Raw genomic sequence first — 17,172 nt, forward strand, 5'->3', positions numbered from 1 at the left:
CTTCCACCTCCTATAGACTTAACATAGAAACATTGGGCTTATCACCAAAAAGGTCTTGACTTTTTGCTCAACCCAGTCCAGGTCTGTTCTCACTGTTGCACTGATGTTCCTTAGAATGGGACCGATTCCAAAACTTGTCGCTGGTCTTCTCCTGCTGACGTTATGTGTGGTGGGCTGCTCTGGCCAACACTGGTCCTATGGACTGCGTCCTGGGGGAAAGAGAAATGCTGAAAATTTGATTGATTCTTTCCAAGAGGTAAGGCTCTTTCATCATCAAAGTAAGATGTGGCTTATGTGGTTTAGTCTACAGTAACATTCTGTGTGTGCCCCAGAGCATGCTTTGCCGGGCTCCATGGACTCTTGGTATTCTGGGGGACATGAGACAAGTGCAAAGGCAAGTCCCATCCCTGCTTTCTATTCAGACAGGAACAGTTCCAAGAGAATATGGCAACAGGTGCGAAGGAGCAGGTTGTACTCTGAATATCTAGAATTGCCAAAGGAGTTCAAAACGGTGGGACAGACCCAAGGTCTCCAGAGGAAGATGATTCCTTGGGATTCAGAAAGAAAATCTTAGAACTTCAGCTTAGTGTTTTCTCCTTATTTTGTCTTTTAAAAGTACCTATGAGGGGCACCTGGGTGGCTCAGTGGGTTGAGCCGCTGCCTTCGGCTCGGGTCGTGATCTCGGGGTCCTGGGATCGAGTCCCGCATCGGGTTCTCTGCTCAGCAGGGAGCCTGCTTCCCTCTCTCTCTCTCTGCCTGCCTCTCCATCTACTTGTGATTTCTCTCTGTCAAATAAATAAATAAATAAATCTAAAAAAAAAAAAAAGTACCTATGATGCTAGGCTGGTTTACATTTCATAGCTCATAAATAAGTATTCTTATCAAGGATGCATCATGCCTTATCATTTCTTTTTACTGAAATGGGCATTTAGGCAAAGAACTTGGAGGCTGCTAGTGGGGAGGGGCTAGTAAGCTCGAGGACACAAAATATATACTGGGAAGTATCCTGAATTTGATTTCATATAAGTTTACCTCAGTACGTGTACCAGGACTAACATAGGGTACTTGGTTTTTTAATCTATAATATGAGACTTCTTGGGGTCATATAAGGATCGCATGAAAGAGGTCTTAGATATTAGCTGGCTAATCCCCAAAATGATAGTGGATTAATAAAGATACAGTTGTTATTGTTCTTAAATTAATGGGAAACAAACAGAACCTAAAGGATGAGTGATTTGGGGCTGGGACACTCAACATAGTGCTGACAAAAGGAAACTAGAGAAACTTAAAATCATTTCTCTTTCTTTTTGGAGACATAAGAAAGATAACTTAGTATGAAACAAAGATGGCCTGGAATCTGAAGTCTCCTCTCCACGGATTATATGTGAAGTAACTCTTATTTAACTATGACATATTTAGCAAAAATTGAAAATAAAAGTCATCCCTATTCGTAACTAGAAGCTCCTAGACTTTTTGTAGACCATCCCTTCATGAGGTTCAAAGTACTTCATTCTCATCATCTCTTTTTTTTTTTTTTCCAATTTATTTATTTTCAGAAAAACAGTATTCATTATTTTTTCACCACACCCAGTGCTCCATGCAAGCTGTGCCCTCTATAATACCCACCACCTGGTACCCCAACCTCCCACCCCCCCGCCACTTCAAACCCCTCAGACTGTTTTTCAGAGTCCATAGTCTCTCATGGTTCATCTCCCCTTCCAATTTACCCAAAAGCACATACCCTCCCCAATGTCCATAACCTTCCCCCCTTCTCCCAACCCCCCTCCCCCCAGCAACCCACAGTTTGTTTCGTGAGATTAAGAGTCACTTATGGTTTGTCTCCCTCCCTATCCCATCTTGTTTCATGGATTCTTCTCCTACCCACTTAAGCCCCCATGTTGCATCACCACTCCCTCATATCAGGGAGATCATATGATAGTTGTCTTTCTCCGCTTGACTTATTTCGCTAAGCATGATACGCTCTAGTTCCATCCATGTTGTCGCAAATGGCAAGATTTCATTTCTTTTGATGGCTGCATAGTATTCCATTGTGTATATATACCACATCTTCTTGATCCATTCATCTGTTGATGGACATCTAGGTTCTTTCCATAGTTTGGCTATTGTGGACATTGCTTCTATAAACATTCGGGTGCACGTGCCCCTTTGGATCACTACGTTTGTATCTTTAGGGTAAATTCCCAGTAGTGCAATTGCTGGGTCATAGGGCAGTTCTATTTTCAACATTTTGAGGAATCTCCATGCTGTTTTCCAGAGTGGTTGCACCAGCTTGCATTCCCACCAACAGTGTAGGAGGGTTCCCCTTTCTCCGCATCCTCGCCAGCATCTGTCATTTCCTGACTTGTTGATTTTAGCCATTCTGATGTCTATGCTACCTAAAGCAATCTACACATTTAATGCAATTCCTATCAAAGTACCATCCATCTTTTTCAAAGAAATGGAACAAATAATTTTTTTTTAAAGATTTTATTTATTTATTTGATAGAGAGAGATCACAAGTAGGCAGAGAGGCAGGCAGAGAGAGAGAGGAGGAAGCAGGCTCCCCGCTGAGCAGAGAGCCCCATGCGGGACTCGATCCCAGGACCCTGAGATCATGACCTGAGCCGAAGGCAGCGGCTTAACCCACTGAGCCACCCAGGCGCCCAGCCATTCTCATCATCTCTAGGGAGAAAATACACTCTCCTTACTACCAGTACCCCCAGAACACCCCACCCCTCTGTATAAATGCCTCAAGGGTGCATCTATGTTCATAAAGTCCCCGTCCCACAATTCCCTTGACCTCACTCTCCACGCATAGTTCTTGGTGGAAGTGGAAAATACCGTTCCATTCCATTATCTCCATCAGCAAGAATCATGTTCTTTTTTCTCAGCTAGTGGAAGAGCTTGATCAACCAGCAAAACCTCAGCGCTTGGAATGCACAGTCCACCAGCCCCGACGTCCCCTCAGGGACCTGAAAGGAGCTCTGGTGAGTCACAGCAGTAATGACATGGAGCTTTAGAGATGGAAAGGTCCTTGGTGCCACCTCTCAGGCTGTCCACGTGGGACAACCACCTCTCAGCCTCTGTGGGGCTTACCTTTCTGACTGCCCGAATTCCTCCTCACTATTCTGTGACACCCTCTCTCAGCGGGTAGACAGTACTAACAGTTAGAACATTTTTTCCGTTAGGTTGAAATCTCTCTGTAACCTTTATCCCCCTAATCTTGGTTCTAGCCTTTGGGATGACTGTTACATTTCTTCCCACTGTTACATGTCAGTTCTTCACATGTATTCATCTACCACGGTCTCCCCCGCCCTCCTTCCTCCGACTCATCTAATCTAGGCTAATCCTCACCTCTCCACGGGATTCCGTAACTCTTCACTAATGTTCTTGGTATGAAATGGCTTTTGTCTGGAAAATTGTAGAAATAAAAAATTGTGCTCTAGTTTATTTTTCCCTTTTGGAATAAAAAATTCCAAACTAGTAAATTCATAATTCAGAGCCACATATTTGATTTCCAGTTTTCTGACTGGATTCTAACCATCTCCAAATTCCCACCCAAAATGGGAATCTGCTAACCTCATGCGGGTTTTTGATAATAAGAAAGCAAGTATGCAGAGCACTGAATATAATTTGAATTGAGCTCACCGTTGTGTTCTTTGAGTTCCCGTGGTCCATTTGTTTGCAGCAGTTCAGGCCGCTATAGTTGATTAGCTGCTCTGCCAGGAGCAGGGAAAGCCTGAATAACTCATATACAAACACAAGCTATAGCTTTCATTTTGTCCACTGACCTTGACTTCCACACCTCCAGTGCAACGAAAAAAAGCAGACAGACATCTTTATTGGCTTTCTGTGTCTACTCCTACTTACCACATAATAAAAATAATAGCAAGCAGTGACATTTCCCAAACATACCTTAGAAGGTATTGAGGCAAAAGTGGTTAAAAACAAACTGAGATCAAGGGTTTCTGTGTCGCTTAGTCAGTTGAAGGTATCCACCTTTCCGTTTCAGCTCAGATCGTGATCTCGGTCGTGCAATCAAGCCCCACATTGGGCTCCACACTCTGCATGGAGTCCGCTTGTCCCTCTCCCTCTGCTCCTCCCCCTCCACCCCACTCACACGCGTGTTCTCTCTCTCCCTCTCAAATAAAATCTTAAAGACAAAACAAAACAAAACAAAAACTTAGATCAGACCTTTTTTTCACCCCCTTCACATCTTATCCTTAAACTATTAATGTGGATCTTATGTTTATTAAACAAGTTAGAAATACATGATCTGTTACATCTCTCTAGCCCTATCGCAGCTAAGGGGATGGGGTGGGTGGGCTTCCGGAGAGATAGGGGTGGAGGTGGGTGGCCTGGGGGGGGCACCCTCTGTGCTGGTTCTTAGCCCTATCTAGTGCACAAAAATAAACAGATTTATTCTTTCTGTATCAATATTTTGGAAACTAAAAGTTCAAAAGCATAGTGAAATTCAGCTAGTAAAATCAACCTTGACATATTTTTTGCTCATGTATTTCTTAGGAAAGTCTGATTGAAGAGGAAACTGGGCAGAAGAGGATTTAAATCCGCTGAACCAGAGGGACTGACAACACAAGTGTAATTCTGATATTGAAACTTGTGACTCATTTGACATCTTTAAATTGTGCGAATTCCAGATATGCTTATGTTAAACTCACATATTTATGACGAAGTACAGTGTTGTGAATAAAGTGGCACAAATGTTAATTTTTTCTCTAAGGCTGAACTCTGGTGAGGAAGGGGCCCTATCCCTGCCCCAAGTACAGTCACCTACTGGGCCGGGCCCCAAAATCTGATGCAGCAACAGTTTTCTATTGGGGTTGTAGCTTGATTTTTGACTATACTCCGTAGAAGTGAGATCACAGCCAAGACTTCCCCCAGTTTGGAGAGCAGTTCCCTTCCCAGACTGCTTTGCCTCTCTTTGGAAGTCAACTGGAACCTGAGAGGTTCTCTCCTCCGGAGAGAGTAGGCTGCGCTGGGCCCTTGGTCCAGTGTTCCTGCTGCTGCACATAGTGTCCCTGCATTCACCACATCCAGTGGTGCACACGGAGGCTTGGGACCCAGGCCTGAAGGTAACAGCGTTCATCTTGGGAAAGGCTCTGGAGTATAGAATCTGCTGAAGACAGGATTCAGGTATTCCCGTACACCCTGGTCAAATACTGTGGCCACCATTCCAACTCTCCACAGAGACCAGTGTCAGGCTTTGTGTGGGGACAGATGCATAAACATTTTCATTAACCCTCACAGTGACCTTGGAAATTAGCTATTCTTGTCTTCCCTTAAAAAGGAGACCGGGGTTTAAAGGACCTGTTCAGTTCCATCAGGGTACGTGGGCAGGGTTCCCATTTTGCACTAGAAGAGCAGCAGATAGTATTAGACTCGAAAGTCAGTATGTATTTTAACTGGTTCTAGTTTGTTAGCTGGAGCTGAAAGGGGATCCTGGGGGCTCATGTGTCGACTTCATTTACTGGTGACCATTTCGCTGTGGGGTCCCAGACACTATGAGACCAGTTCTCAAATATCCTCCCAACTTCCAAATGACTATGAGACCATTTGAAAAACACTGATTTCAGGTAAATTGTTTGATGTCACAGTAACAAACTGAGCCCATGTTCACATGGCAATGATCGAGTCCCTTTCCCTGTTTCACTCAGACAGACAGAACCTTCCTCCTCCTCTCCCTGCCCCTCCATCTCAAAAAAGGGCCCATGTAAAGGAATTAGAGCTGGGGTTGGAAACAGTCCACGGGAGAGAAAACCTTCCTTTTTAAATACAGATCATCATAGTGCAAATATCTCCATTTGAAGAATCACTAAAGCTCAAAGAACTCTCTTGCTCCCACTTCAATAAAATTAGGGAGATGTAGTTCACAACCTCCTCTGTGGAACAAAAAGCAAAACTGCATATTTTCCTTAATCAACACATACAAGGCGGGATGAGAGGCTTCCACCAGCCAATCGCTCAGTAACTTTTTTTGTTCCAAAAAAACCACCTTTTACAATCTTTACATCAGTTAATGCATTAAAAGAAGAGGACAACACACTTATTCTTTTTTGAGATTTCATTTATTTATTTGAGATACAGAGAAAGAGTGAGAGGGGAGCTCAACACGGGCCTTGATCCCAGGACCCAAAACTCATGACCCGAGCCTAAGGCAGATGCTTCATCGACTGCGCCACGCAGGTGCCCCCTCACAGTTACTTATATTTTACGTTCTGTTGGAGTCCCAGTTTTCCAGAAGCTGTGGGCTTCCCCGGATGGTCTACAAAGATGCTCACTCAGCTGCCTGATGCGGACAGCATCCGGTGGTTTGCAACTTACGTGAACACGTTTGGTACCTGATTCGCGAATGGCCTACTGCCTAAGGAGGAGAGTGAAAATGACCCCTTTCTTAACATTTTACACTTTTTCCTGAACTTGAACTCTCTACCTCATCAAGGCAGCTTCAACAAAAAGCCTGTATGTAGCCTTTTGAAAGAAAAGGGTGGGGAAACATACCAAGAGCTCCCTTTCATAAGTTCTCAAGTATATGTTCTCAAGTATATAAGTCTCAGGTATATGTTAAATGATCAAGAGTCAAAAGAGTGGCTTTGAAGACGGACCATTTTAGCAAAGGGTTTAGAAGCTGCATAATCCTGGAGAGGATTGGGAAAAAGCTGAGGATCGCTGTAAAAAATAACAGCACTTACACATTTGGACAGCGAACAGTGCTTTAAAGTAGCATTTCTCAGTAGGGACTGTGGATCCAAAAAGACTCCCCAGGCTTACTGATTCAGTCTTGGGGCCCCAAACCATTTGCATCTTTAACATGCCAGGGATTCTTAGGTACACAGTGGGGGCATTATTGCCCTAAAAAGCGATAGATGGCAAATGTTTAAAAGCACTGGGACAGTTTTCTTTAAAGAAAAAAAAAAAAAAAATCTTAGGCATAAGCCCAGGACTTCAAACAGTGTGGCTATTCTAACTGAAATGTGGCCGTCCCCACAGTATGACACACCACCAGCAGGGAGTTTAAGAAATGAACATCCATTTTGAACACCGATTTTCTCAAGGTATTATTTCCTCTATTTTCAGCCTTGGCCAAAGGTTGGAATAACACTGGAGAGGTGTAAAAAGAATATGGTGCCTGAGTCATGCTCCCCTCTCTTGGAAATTGATCTGATTGGTCTGGGGTGTGGCCTCTTTCCAGGTTATACTAATGTTCAGCCTCGTTTGAGAATCAGTTTCTATCCTTCCCAGGTAAGTTAGTAGCTACTCCTCTTTCATTTCCCTTTGCAGTGAACGAGTGAAGAAACAGCCCATTGTTTAAATGAACGGTTGTCAGAAGCCATCAGCTCTGATGCCCGATGGATGGATGGAGGTGGACGGAAGTGAGGGAAGAGCACCAGTTCTTCCTGCTCCCGGCAACAATGATTCCATGACCCCACAGCATGAGTCTACACTGACAGGACCTATAATGACAGGAGGCCAGAGGGACTGGGTGTGACGTGTTGCAAAGGAGGTGTCGATAAAGGGAAGTCCAGGAAGGACTTACTTTCGTTCACATAAGGGTAATAACAGACTAAACACGATAAACTTCAAAATACATTTTCATTTTTAATTTAAAAAATAAATAACAGCAGATCTGAACAAAATTTTTCTACCTCGATGCACATCTTCCTAAAGGTCCATGTTTGAAACCCAACTAGTTTACAAAATCCTGGCAACAGAGCCTTGACAAAGTCTGGATGAACAACTTACAAAATTTGACAAAAAGACGAGTTTTTGGGCAGCGTTTGTGGGAGACCAGCACTGGCTGGATTATAAGAATCAGCCTGATATCATCACCTTAAAAGGAAAACTACCTTTTTCCTTTTGTAGGTTAGAACTGGAGGCTCCACGCTCCACCCACCCGAAGAGGAACTTACCTTCGCCAACTAATTTTAAAATCCCAGTCGGCCAACAGCATGTGCACCTAAAATCCACTGTATGGAAGCTTCGTTGCCTTCAGACTCCCTTTCTCATTCACTTAGAATCAAAGAAAGCGAGGGCCGCAAGGATTCTAAAAATCACATAGCCTTGGATATAGATGTTTTACATGAGAAAAATGAGACCCAGGGACGGACTATAAATTGACTTGCCAAAAGGTCCATGGTCTTGACTGTCCCGTTTTGTGTTGATGGTGGGGTTTTCCCCCTTTTCTCATTATACCCCACCAGCAAGAGGAAGGAAATTACAGTTATGAATAACCTTCTAAATGCCTGTTGCAGAAGGACAGCATGGACATGAGGGATACTTCCGGGGCTCTGGAGGCAGTCTAGATTTGGATCTGAGGGTGTGACACGGTGTATGACTCGGTCAAGTTTCATCCATCTATACCCCCAGGATTTGTGCACTTGACCATATGTATGTTAAGACACGCCTCAATTTTAAAGGGAGAAATCACCCCCTGATCTGGGGGTCAGTAGAGGGGAAGGCCTCCCACAGCATGGAAAAAGTTAACAAAGGTGATTGTTATCAAATTCCTCTTTATTTCTCGTTAGCCTCAGGGATCTGCAGGGTGACTGCATTTTTCATGGGTCTCGCTGACTGCAATTCTGGAATCCAGATGGGAGGTGGAAAAGGGGAGGCCCCCATGGCCCAGCAGCCTTACTGAGGGTTTCGCTTTTCCTTAATCCCACTCTCTTGCTAACCACACAGCACAACACAGTGTCTGCATACCAGGCTGTTCCCACTGGACACAGTGAATTGCCATATCCTGAGGGTCTTGTATGGTGTCTGAATTTCAATAAAAGCTTAATAAATGTTGAATAAAGTGATTCTTAGGGGAAAAAAAAATCTCAAAGGAAGACAAGTCACCAGAACAGAGAGAGAGAGAAAATAAGGGACTCAAAAAAAAAAATTCCATAAACTAATAATAACCATGCAGTTGTGACAGTTTGAGGACTACTTTCAATGCCTTTCAATATACTCCAGAGTTCTTAACAAGGAAAATAAAGACCAGTTCTTTCCTCATTTATTCCCGGCCCCTTATCTCTCCCATATGTAAGGTAATCATAAGGCATTTCTTTGCAGTCTTCCTCTTTGACTTCAGGACATGATTTATCACCTTTTATCAAACATGCCTCTGACCCAGTGGCTTCCCCTATGTTCCCTGTAATGTGGAATCCACACCATTACCTAGAATCCTTTCTATTCGGGCAGGAGAGACCCAGTCTTTCCATTAAGGTGGAAGGGGAATCAGATGGAAAAATATGTTCTGTTAAAAAAGGGTAGGTATTCGGGCACTGGCACATCCGACTTCCCCAGCCCCTGATCAAAGCCCACACCGCAGAACTCACTTGCAGTGCTCTGAAGGGACATGCCTGTGGTTTGGCATTTTTGCGAACAGCTTACATCTTTCTATTTTCGAGGCTGGACTGAAAAATAGGGTCAGGGAGGCCTACAGATCCTCACTAGCCAGTGGGTGAGGCAACTTCTCAGAAGCTGCCCTGGGCTCCACAGAAGGCCCGTCTAACCTTTCCATTCCTTCTCATCGTTGCGTTCTCTCCACGAAAATCCTTTTTGGTTCTTATTAACATTTCTCCTTTAGTCATAAATAATTATGTAGGAGACTCCAAAAGATATCATCTTTTTAAAACGGACTGTATGTGCTCAGTTAACTTGCACTCACTTTCCAAATGACCTCGGGGTGGGGGAGAAGATCAATAATGCTCTTAAGAGAATTCCATATCTTACTCAGGCCGAGCAGAGGAAAGGAAAGACCATTTCGTACCTACTACTTCACACAGTCAACCTCATTGAACCTTATCTGTGCGGCAGGTCCTCGTCCCCATTTCGGAAGGCAAGGAGTTGAGGGAGTTTGCAAAGTTAACAGCTGACCCAGTTGGGATGGTTGGAGACCAAATGGTTTACTTCAAAACCCAGCTTCTCTCTATTTTACCCCCTTGAAGGTTGCCCTGAATGGAAGTGGGGAGCCGCCCTTCCCTCACCACTTCTAAATCCACACTCTAACTGCTTGCGGGACGCTGGCCACGCCTCTGAGGTCTGTTATGTCCCTGACTCTGTGAAGCATGAGTATGTCTCTTCTAAGAGGGGTGGTGTTGAAATACCTATACCAAGAAGCAGGCCAGCATATCCGGGTCTTTGGAGGTGAAATCTCTCTTTTCTCTACCTCAGGGCAGGGTGGGTGGGGAAGAGGACCGGGCCCAGTTACGGAAGGGACCCCAGTGAGCTTCCCCACATGCTGACCTAGGGGACCCACAAAAAGCTTTCTACTTTGCCATCTATGTCAAAGTAGTATAGAAACATCTGGGACATTTCCACCGTCGTCCCAACTAGGGGTAGGAATTCATCACGGAGTTCGTCAGGGTTGTCTTCTCGATCTAAGTGTTACCTGCGGATAGAGCCTCAATTAGCAAGCTGGGTTGTTAGTAAGAATCTGTAGGCAGATTTTCTGTGTTTAGCTTCAGTTTCCTTGTCTACAGAACGAGGGGGTTGTTTGTATGACCTTTAGTTAGGGCCCTTCTAGCTCAAAATATCTCTTTGTGTGGTTCATGTAGGTGTATGTAATATCCCATCATCTGAATCAGCCCATTTCTTCTTCCGAAAGGACTACGGACTTAGTACCATGAACATGTAATCAAATTAATTCCACAATCACGAGGAATAAATAATCAAAGGGAGATATTGCACTATATTCTCCAGGGAAAAATCAGGTGGCAGAGATGGGCCGCTGAGCCAACCAAATGGGATCTGGAAGAGAAGCTGTTGAACCCCGGCTTCGAAGTCCCTTCTGTCCAGTGATGTGAGCTCAGAAGAGGTAAAAGAAAGAGCTTCAAGGGAGTCTGTAGCAGGAAGGAGTGACATGGTGTGGTGAGGGCTGGTTAGTTGAGAGTGTGAGGGACTCCCGGGAGGGTTCCTGTGCCACATGTAGCCGGTCTGGGGTGGGGGCGGGGGGGGGTGGCAGGAGCTCAGACCCCACAATCGAGTCCATGGTTTTTCACCAATGATAGCTATTCATACGTGAAAGTTACCAATCTTCATTACAAAGATGTTCTTTTCCTTAAAGAAGACATAAGCAGACATCAGAAAGGTAGGATTATTTCAACTACTGAAGTACTTGAGGCACGTCTTTTCCAATGTTATTCGGGACATGGTGTGTCCACATGAGAAAATCAAGTCTCAAGCAGAGCTTTTCACAAGCAAAGCAAGAAATCCTTCCAAGGTACAGGTTCCTGGGGTTGCTCTATGACCTCCACAGAAGAACGTAGCCCGGAGTCTGTAGGCTGCAGCAGCTCTGGGCTGGAGGCTGAATTTAATAACGGTGAGGGAGATCTCTCCTTTGAGAAAGACAGAGGACATGCCCAATTCTGGAATTCATGCGGACTGGAGTGGGGGCAGTGCTTAGGCTTCCTTCACAGTAGCCTTTCAAAGAACCGCCAGTTTGGAGGCAGCACAGCTGACCCCAGATCAGGAAGGGGGTCAGCAAGGAGCCCCGGGGAGCGAGGACAGGGCCTCCTCTTAGGCGTCAGCTATTCAAGGTGTTCAGAGTTCCGGAGACCTGGCAAGACCCTTAGTGGGATCCGGGCTCAGAAGCAAGGAAGCCAGATTTGCGGGCTTTGGGAGGAGGTGGAGGTGGGCATTTGGCTTCTCTGCGGACCGGCAGCGGAGGGGCAATCTGAGGGAGTAGACACAATGAGAGTCAAATGAGTCCCATCTTTCCTCCTGACTTGGTTCTCCTCCACATTTCTGACACAGTGCTTTAGCTTCTAACTGATCTATCTATGCAGCCTTGGCCAGGAGAGAAGGGAAACAACACTCATTTAACTTCCCTTGTTCTCCTTGGGTTAATCCGAGATACCCCGAAATGTTATCTCCCCAACACCTGGGTTCTTGGCGTATCTACAGAAGGCACTGAGTATTTGTTGAAGAATGCAGGACGAGGCCATTCCAGAATGACTGTCACTCATCCAGAAGGAGTACAGTCTTCACATGTGAACCAGAACTCACTGATTTCACTCACCTGTACCGAGGGTGAGGTACAGAGAAGAGCTCTACCTTTGATCTGACAAAAAGGTCTGCTTGCATTTCGTTACTTCCCATTAGAAACTCCCTTATATGTTTTATGGTTTCAGGCATGAGTCAAGAAGTGATTTTAGCGACAAATCTATGGGAAATGTCCCTAGCAAAAAGCTTGGAAAACCAACACTGTGCTCCCGGGAGCGGGGCGCTCTGACCCCAGTGCGGTTGTTCCCTACCTCTGCGGAGTTCCTCTGGCCGCTGTCGTAGGGCTTGCTTTTGGGAGGAGGGGGAGGCGGGACAGTAGTAGTCATCAGCCCATCTGTCTGCAAAGACGGGGAGCCTAGAAACGATACAAAGTAGATGAAGGCAGAGAGAAGAATTCATCAAGGAATCTAATAGAAACTCTGCCTGGCATTTTAACACCTAAACCAACCTGGCCAATCAAATGGCTAAGGCGATATTCTATCGTTTCCACGGGCAGAATGGAAACAACCTCTCGGCCCTCAGGACAAATGCAGCACTGTTTACTCACCAGAAGGTTTCATAAAAAGTTCTGAGGTAAAAATCCCCTTTTTTTTTTTGCTTAGGATTTTTACTATTAAGCTGGAGATGAAGACACTTTCTAGAACTTAAGGTACGACTCTATCTTCTGATCTACCCCAAGTACTTTGAAAAAATGTCTGTCACAAAGTAAGCAGTCAATAAAGACTGGTTAAATTTAACTGAGCTGTCTCAGTTTGATCATTTAAAGAATGCGATATCCACTTCCTTCAGGAAAACTTACTTCATTATCTCTAGCTCTTGGTTGACTCCCATGGCCCATGGGCATGATGACTTACCCCTCTATTCTTTGTACCAAGGGTACCTTGGAATTCTTCTCAGGCCTTGTGTCTTGCTGATTCCTCAGGCCTGACTATAAGCAGTATGTGGAACAGGCCTATTTCTTGTCCTTTTTGGGGACCCTTTCCAATACCAAGTACAGGGCTACCTACCCAGTAGTTTTTAAGTTACTTGCTTCCTGTCTGGTCCCCATCTGGCTCTACTTCATTATACCTTCATAAATGGAAAAGGAGTTGTGAGACCCTCTGGGTCACTCTACAGAGAAGGGTAATGAGTCCTAGCAACTCAAAGACTCCTGGTCGGACTCTAATTTTGCTATACCCACCACCATGGAATGAGCCAGCTTTATAATAGCCTCATATACTGTGTGGCTGTTCCAGCTAAATATTGCCCAGATCCATATACATACTCTGTTCCCTACTAAAGCGAAAGAAAGTGTATGTCTGTATCTTTCTAAATCTCTCTCTCTCTTTGTGTATGTGTGTGTGTGTCTGTGTTTACATACATATAGAACTTACTGAGGGTCCTGGTAGCTTTAGGAGTGAGTGGAGGTGGGCTCAGGGGCGTCGACTGAGGAGGTGAAGAACCATGAAATGGCGTCAGCCGATTGTCCGACAACTGGAGACTCTTTGGTCTTTGTGCTTTTCGGGCTGGGCTCTGGTGGGGGGTGGGGCACAGCAAAACAGACTCACGTGAGAAAGGCTGAGCTCGTCAATGCTCCCAACACTTTGCCTGCTGAGCACCGACTTGTCAGAGAGACCCACTCCAGGGGCCACTGTTGAGTTTCCCGCCCTGCCAGGTGGTGAGCCCGCGAAGGCCCTGACAGGGTGTCACTGAAGCAGACAGAACTTTCCTGGCTGGCCATGAGCCTGAGTTTGACCACAGTCAGACTGTGTTGTCTGGGTTGGAAAGGAGCCACCCCTGATTCTCAGGGAAGGCTGGTCTTGCCGCACTTAACAACATGATGTGGCTCATGGAAGAAGAAAAAGCACTTTTCTTTTTAAGTTAAAAGAAGAGAAATGACAATGCACTGACTCATGGAACGTGGTGGTGAGAACCACAGCTCTGAGCATCAGCCCACGTGTTTACATTGTGAGTACAAGATCTTGCACCACTACTAGTTCAGAGACTCAAATTTGCCCTTTGTGCTTTTTTTTTTTTTTTTAGCACAGTGTAAGATCAAATGCTGTCACAGGCTGCCAGGTCCTGAGGAAGCACAGCCGGACTTCCACCTGGTGAGTCACGGCTCTGCGGCGAGTGGCAAGTGGCTGCAAGGACAACACTCGTGAACCTCTGGCCCTTGTTTGCTTGCCACACCCGCCCCCCTCAACCCTGACCCCTGTTGCTGGTTTTTTTTGTTTGTTTTTTGTTTTTACCATCAGATCAGGTTCTGGCGCTTTCTCTGCAATGACCTGGGACTTGCTGAGGCTCCAGTCCTTTCGCTTGAACTTGCTGATCCGGTTCTCACTGTCCTCTTTGAGGGGCAGATCTTCAACTCTGGCACCTGATGAAGCCCTGCGCTCCAGAAGTGGCTCCAGGATTGACCTACCAGCCAAGAACAAGGACAGGATCACAGAACACTGACCACTGGGCAGTCAGAATGTACTCCCACAAGACAGGGGTTAGGACTTCTCAACCCCATCTTGACCTGTGACTCCCCTCTCAGGTTCTAAATCTGAATTTCTAACTGCCAATTAGACATCCTGAGGTATCCATGAAACGAGACCATCCAAGTACGAAAGGAAAATCTCTGAATGTGTATCTCCTCGCAGGAAGAGAAAGGCTTACTACATCTACAGGCAAAGATAGAATTCATACAGTAAAAGATGAATAAGCAGCTTCAGACACTGGGGAACAGCACATGACCCAGAGACAGCCTGTGTTCAGATCCTACCTCTACTACTTCATGGGTGATCTCGGGCAGAAAATCTTTTCATACCTCAACTTTCTTATTGTGAAATGGGGACAATAAGTAAAATCTTTCTTTTTAAAAAGATTTTATTTATTTGACAGACAGAGATCACACGCAGGCAGACAGGCAGGCATAGAGAGAGAGAAGAGGAAGCAGGCTCTCCACAGAGCAGAGAGCCTGACGTGGGACTCGATCCCAGGACCCTGAGATCATGACCTGAGCCGAAGGCTCACCCACTGAGCCAGCCAGGCACCCAATAAAGAAATAAAATCTTAAAAAAAAAGAAAAAGACACAACATGACACAAAAGTCTATAACTTGACTCCTAAGCACAAGGACATGTAAGACAAACCCAAAGGGAAATTCTACAAACCAACTGCCTGTAATCTTCAAAAACGTCAATACAATGAAAGACAAACTAAGGAAAGACCAAACTACTTAGATTAGAGAATAAAGGGGTGTGGCCCAAAGCAGCACGTGACCCCAACAGGTTCTGTACGAGAAATTGCTCTGTAGGAGATACATAGTGGGACAACTGACGAAACTGGTATCCGGGGTAGAGTCTGCAGTGTTGCATCAACACCAAATCTCCGAACGGACAGGCTGCAGGCAGGATGCAGGGATGTAAGACAAGGCGTTTGCCCTTACAGCATGAAGCACACAGCCTCCTCTCAAATCGTGGAGCAGGGCTGCTGGAGGACAGGCAGAGAGGGAGTGACTGCAGCAAAATGTAACCTAGGAGGATTAAAAAAGATACGAGACCTTTACGGTGGGTATTGCTTAGAGCTTCTGAATGGGTCTTCAGTGAGCCCTGGTTTGATTAAAAATTTAGAGTTTTGCTCCATAAAAACAGAAAGGTTAGAGAGATGAATCGGCAGAGGACAGAGGATTATCAGGGCAGTGAGATTATTCTGGATGATACTGCAATGGTGAATACTTGTCACCATACATCTGTTCAAACCCACAGAACGTACATCAGCAAGAGGGGACTCTATCGTCAACTACGAGCTCCGGGCAACGGTCATGTGCTAACGTGAGTCCATCAGTGGTAATGAAGATACCGCTCTGCTGTACGTTCTTAATCTTGCTGTGAATTCAAAACTGCTCTAAAAAAGATAAAGTCCACACAGCAAACACATGCACGTACACACACAAAAGCTGTGGCATGAAGTAAGACAACATAAAAACACAGATGGGTTCTTAGTATTTTAAATAAATAAATAAATACATGCTTCTGGATGCCTGGGTGGCTCAGTCAGTTAAGCATCTGCCTTCGGTTCAGGTCATGATCCCAGGTCCTGGGACAGAGTACTGCATGGGGCTCCCTGCTTGGCGGGGAGCCTGCTTCTTACCTCTCCCACTCCCCCTGCTTGTGCTCTCTTTCTGATACTCTCTCACACTGTCTCTCCAATAAGTAAGTAAAATCTTAAAAAATAATAATAAAAAAGATAAAACAGAAGAGTCTATTTGGCAGAAAGCATCCTTAGTAAGCTAAAACTATCTGCTGGACATATGTTAGATGGCAAATATCTTTGATATATAAGAAACTTTTACAAATAAACAAAAGAATGAGTAGTTCAATTTTTTAAAATCGTCAAAGGATAAATAGGCATTTCATGAAATGGAAATCCAGGTAAGTTTAAAAAGTTCATGTCAAAAGTTATTAAATATTCAAATATTAAGATATTTGGAGGGGGCAAAGATTTTTTTACATTTTATTATGGAAAATTTCAAACGTGTAAAAAAGTGAAGAGAATGCCCATGTGTGTACCACTCAGTGTCAATAATGGTAACTCACGGCCAGTCTGCTTCCTTATGTACACCTAAGTCACATTCCTCGCCCCTCACTGGATCACTTGGCAGCCATCAGATGTTATATCATCTCATTCATGAATATTTCAGTGTTTACCTCAGTGAGGCAAGGACTCACTTCAAAACATAACTACGCTCCCATCATAAGTCCTATAAAAAGAAATAACTCCTTCATTTCACTGAACATCCAGTGCTTACATTTCCTGATGTCTTATAAATCGTTTGGAAGTGGCTTGTTTGAGTAAAGATCTGAACTGGATTCATTCACTGTTTGGTTGATATGCTTCTTAAACCATTTTGAGCTTTTAATGTGCATGGTCCCCCTTTCTGCAAAGCGTGGGTGCCTTGCTCCGTGAAGGTGAGGGGAAAAAGTCCCAGGGAAGTCTGACTGATGCTGAGCCCATGCAGTCACACTGGGAAATGCCTGTAGATAGTGTTTTTTTGTTTTTCATTTCAAATTATTCTCTCCTTTTCTATTGCTTTTTAAAAGACTGCATGTATGGGCTTTTAGTTTTTTTATATTTATCTTTCTTTCTTTTTGTTTAGAGAGAGAGAGCATGTGAAGGGCAGGGAGGGATAGAGGAG

General features: G+C 44.8%; 2 protein-coding genes across 2 annotated transcripts in view; one reads left to right on the forward strand and one right to left on the reverse strand.

The window, feature by feature from the left end:
- GNRH1 (gonadotropin releasing hormone 1) lies at nucleotides 1-4,566 on the forward strand. Its single transcript, XM_044225123.1, has 3 exons — nucleotides 1-256; nucleotides 2,892-2,987; nucleotides 4,525-4,566. The coding sequence occupies exons 1-3, from the start codon at nucleotides 104-106 to the stop codon at nucleotides 4,564-4,566; spliced, it is 291 nt and encodes a 96-aa protein (XP_044081058.1). The 5' UTR covers nucleotides 1-103.
- A 3,031-nt stretch (nucleotides 4,567-7,597) lies between these two features.
- DOCK5 (dedicator of cytokinesis 5) overlaps nucleotides 7,598-17,172 on the reverse strand; it is a 206,866-nt gene continuing 197,291 nt past the window's right edge. Inside the window, exons 49-52 of the mRNA XM_044225113.1 lie at nucleotides 14,241-14,409; nucleotides 13,383-13,521; nucleotides 12,261-12,364; nucleotides 7,598-11,680 (exon numbers count right to left, since the gene is read on the reverse strand). Coding sequence (XP_044081048.1) covers nucleotides 11,576-11,680; nucleotides 12,261-12,364; nucleotides 13,383-13,521; nucleotides 14,241-14,409 — 517 coding nt within the window. The 3' untranslated portion in view covers nucleotides 7,598-11,575. The remainder of the gene's footprint in view (nucleotides 11,681-12,260; nucleotides 12,365-13,382; nucleotides 13,522-14,240; nucleotides 14,410-17,172) is intronic.

This window comes from Neovison vison, chromosome 11, assembly GCF_020171115.1.
Source record: "Neovison vison isolate M4711 chromosome 11, ASM_NN_V1, whole genome shotgun sequence".
NCBI lineage: Eukaryota > Metazoa > Chordata > Mammalia > Carnivora > Mustelidae > Neogale > Neogale vison.

What these genes read in the sequence shown, in the direction of transcription:
- GNRH1 (XM_044225123.1), top strand. Translation starts at nt 104, where the DNA reads ATGTTCCTTAGAATGGGACCGATTCCAAAACTTGTCGCTGGTCTTCTC. An exon ending in TGATTGATTCTTTCCAAGAG is followed by an intron (nt 257 to 2,891) that starts GTAAGGCTCTTT and finishes CTTTTTTCTCAG; the next exon opens with CTAGTGGAAGAGCTTGATCA. An exon ending in GGGACCTGAAAGGAGCTCTG is followed by an intron (nt 2,988 to 4,524) that starts GTGAGTCACAGC and finishes TGTATTTCTTAG; the next exon opens with GAAAGTCTGATTGAAGAGGA.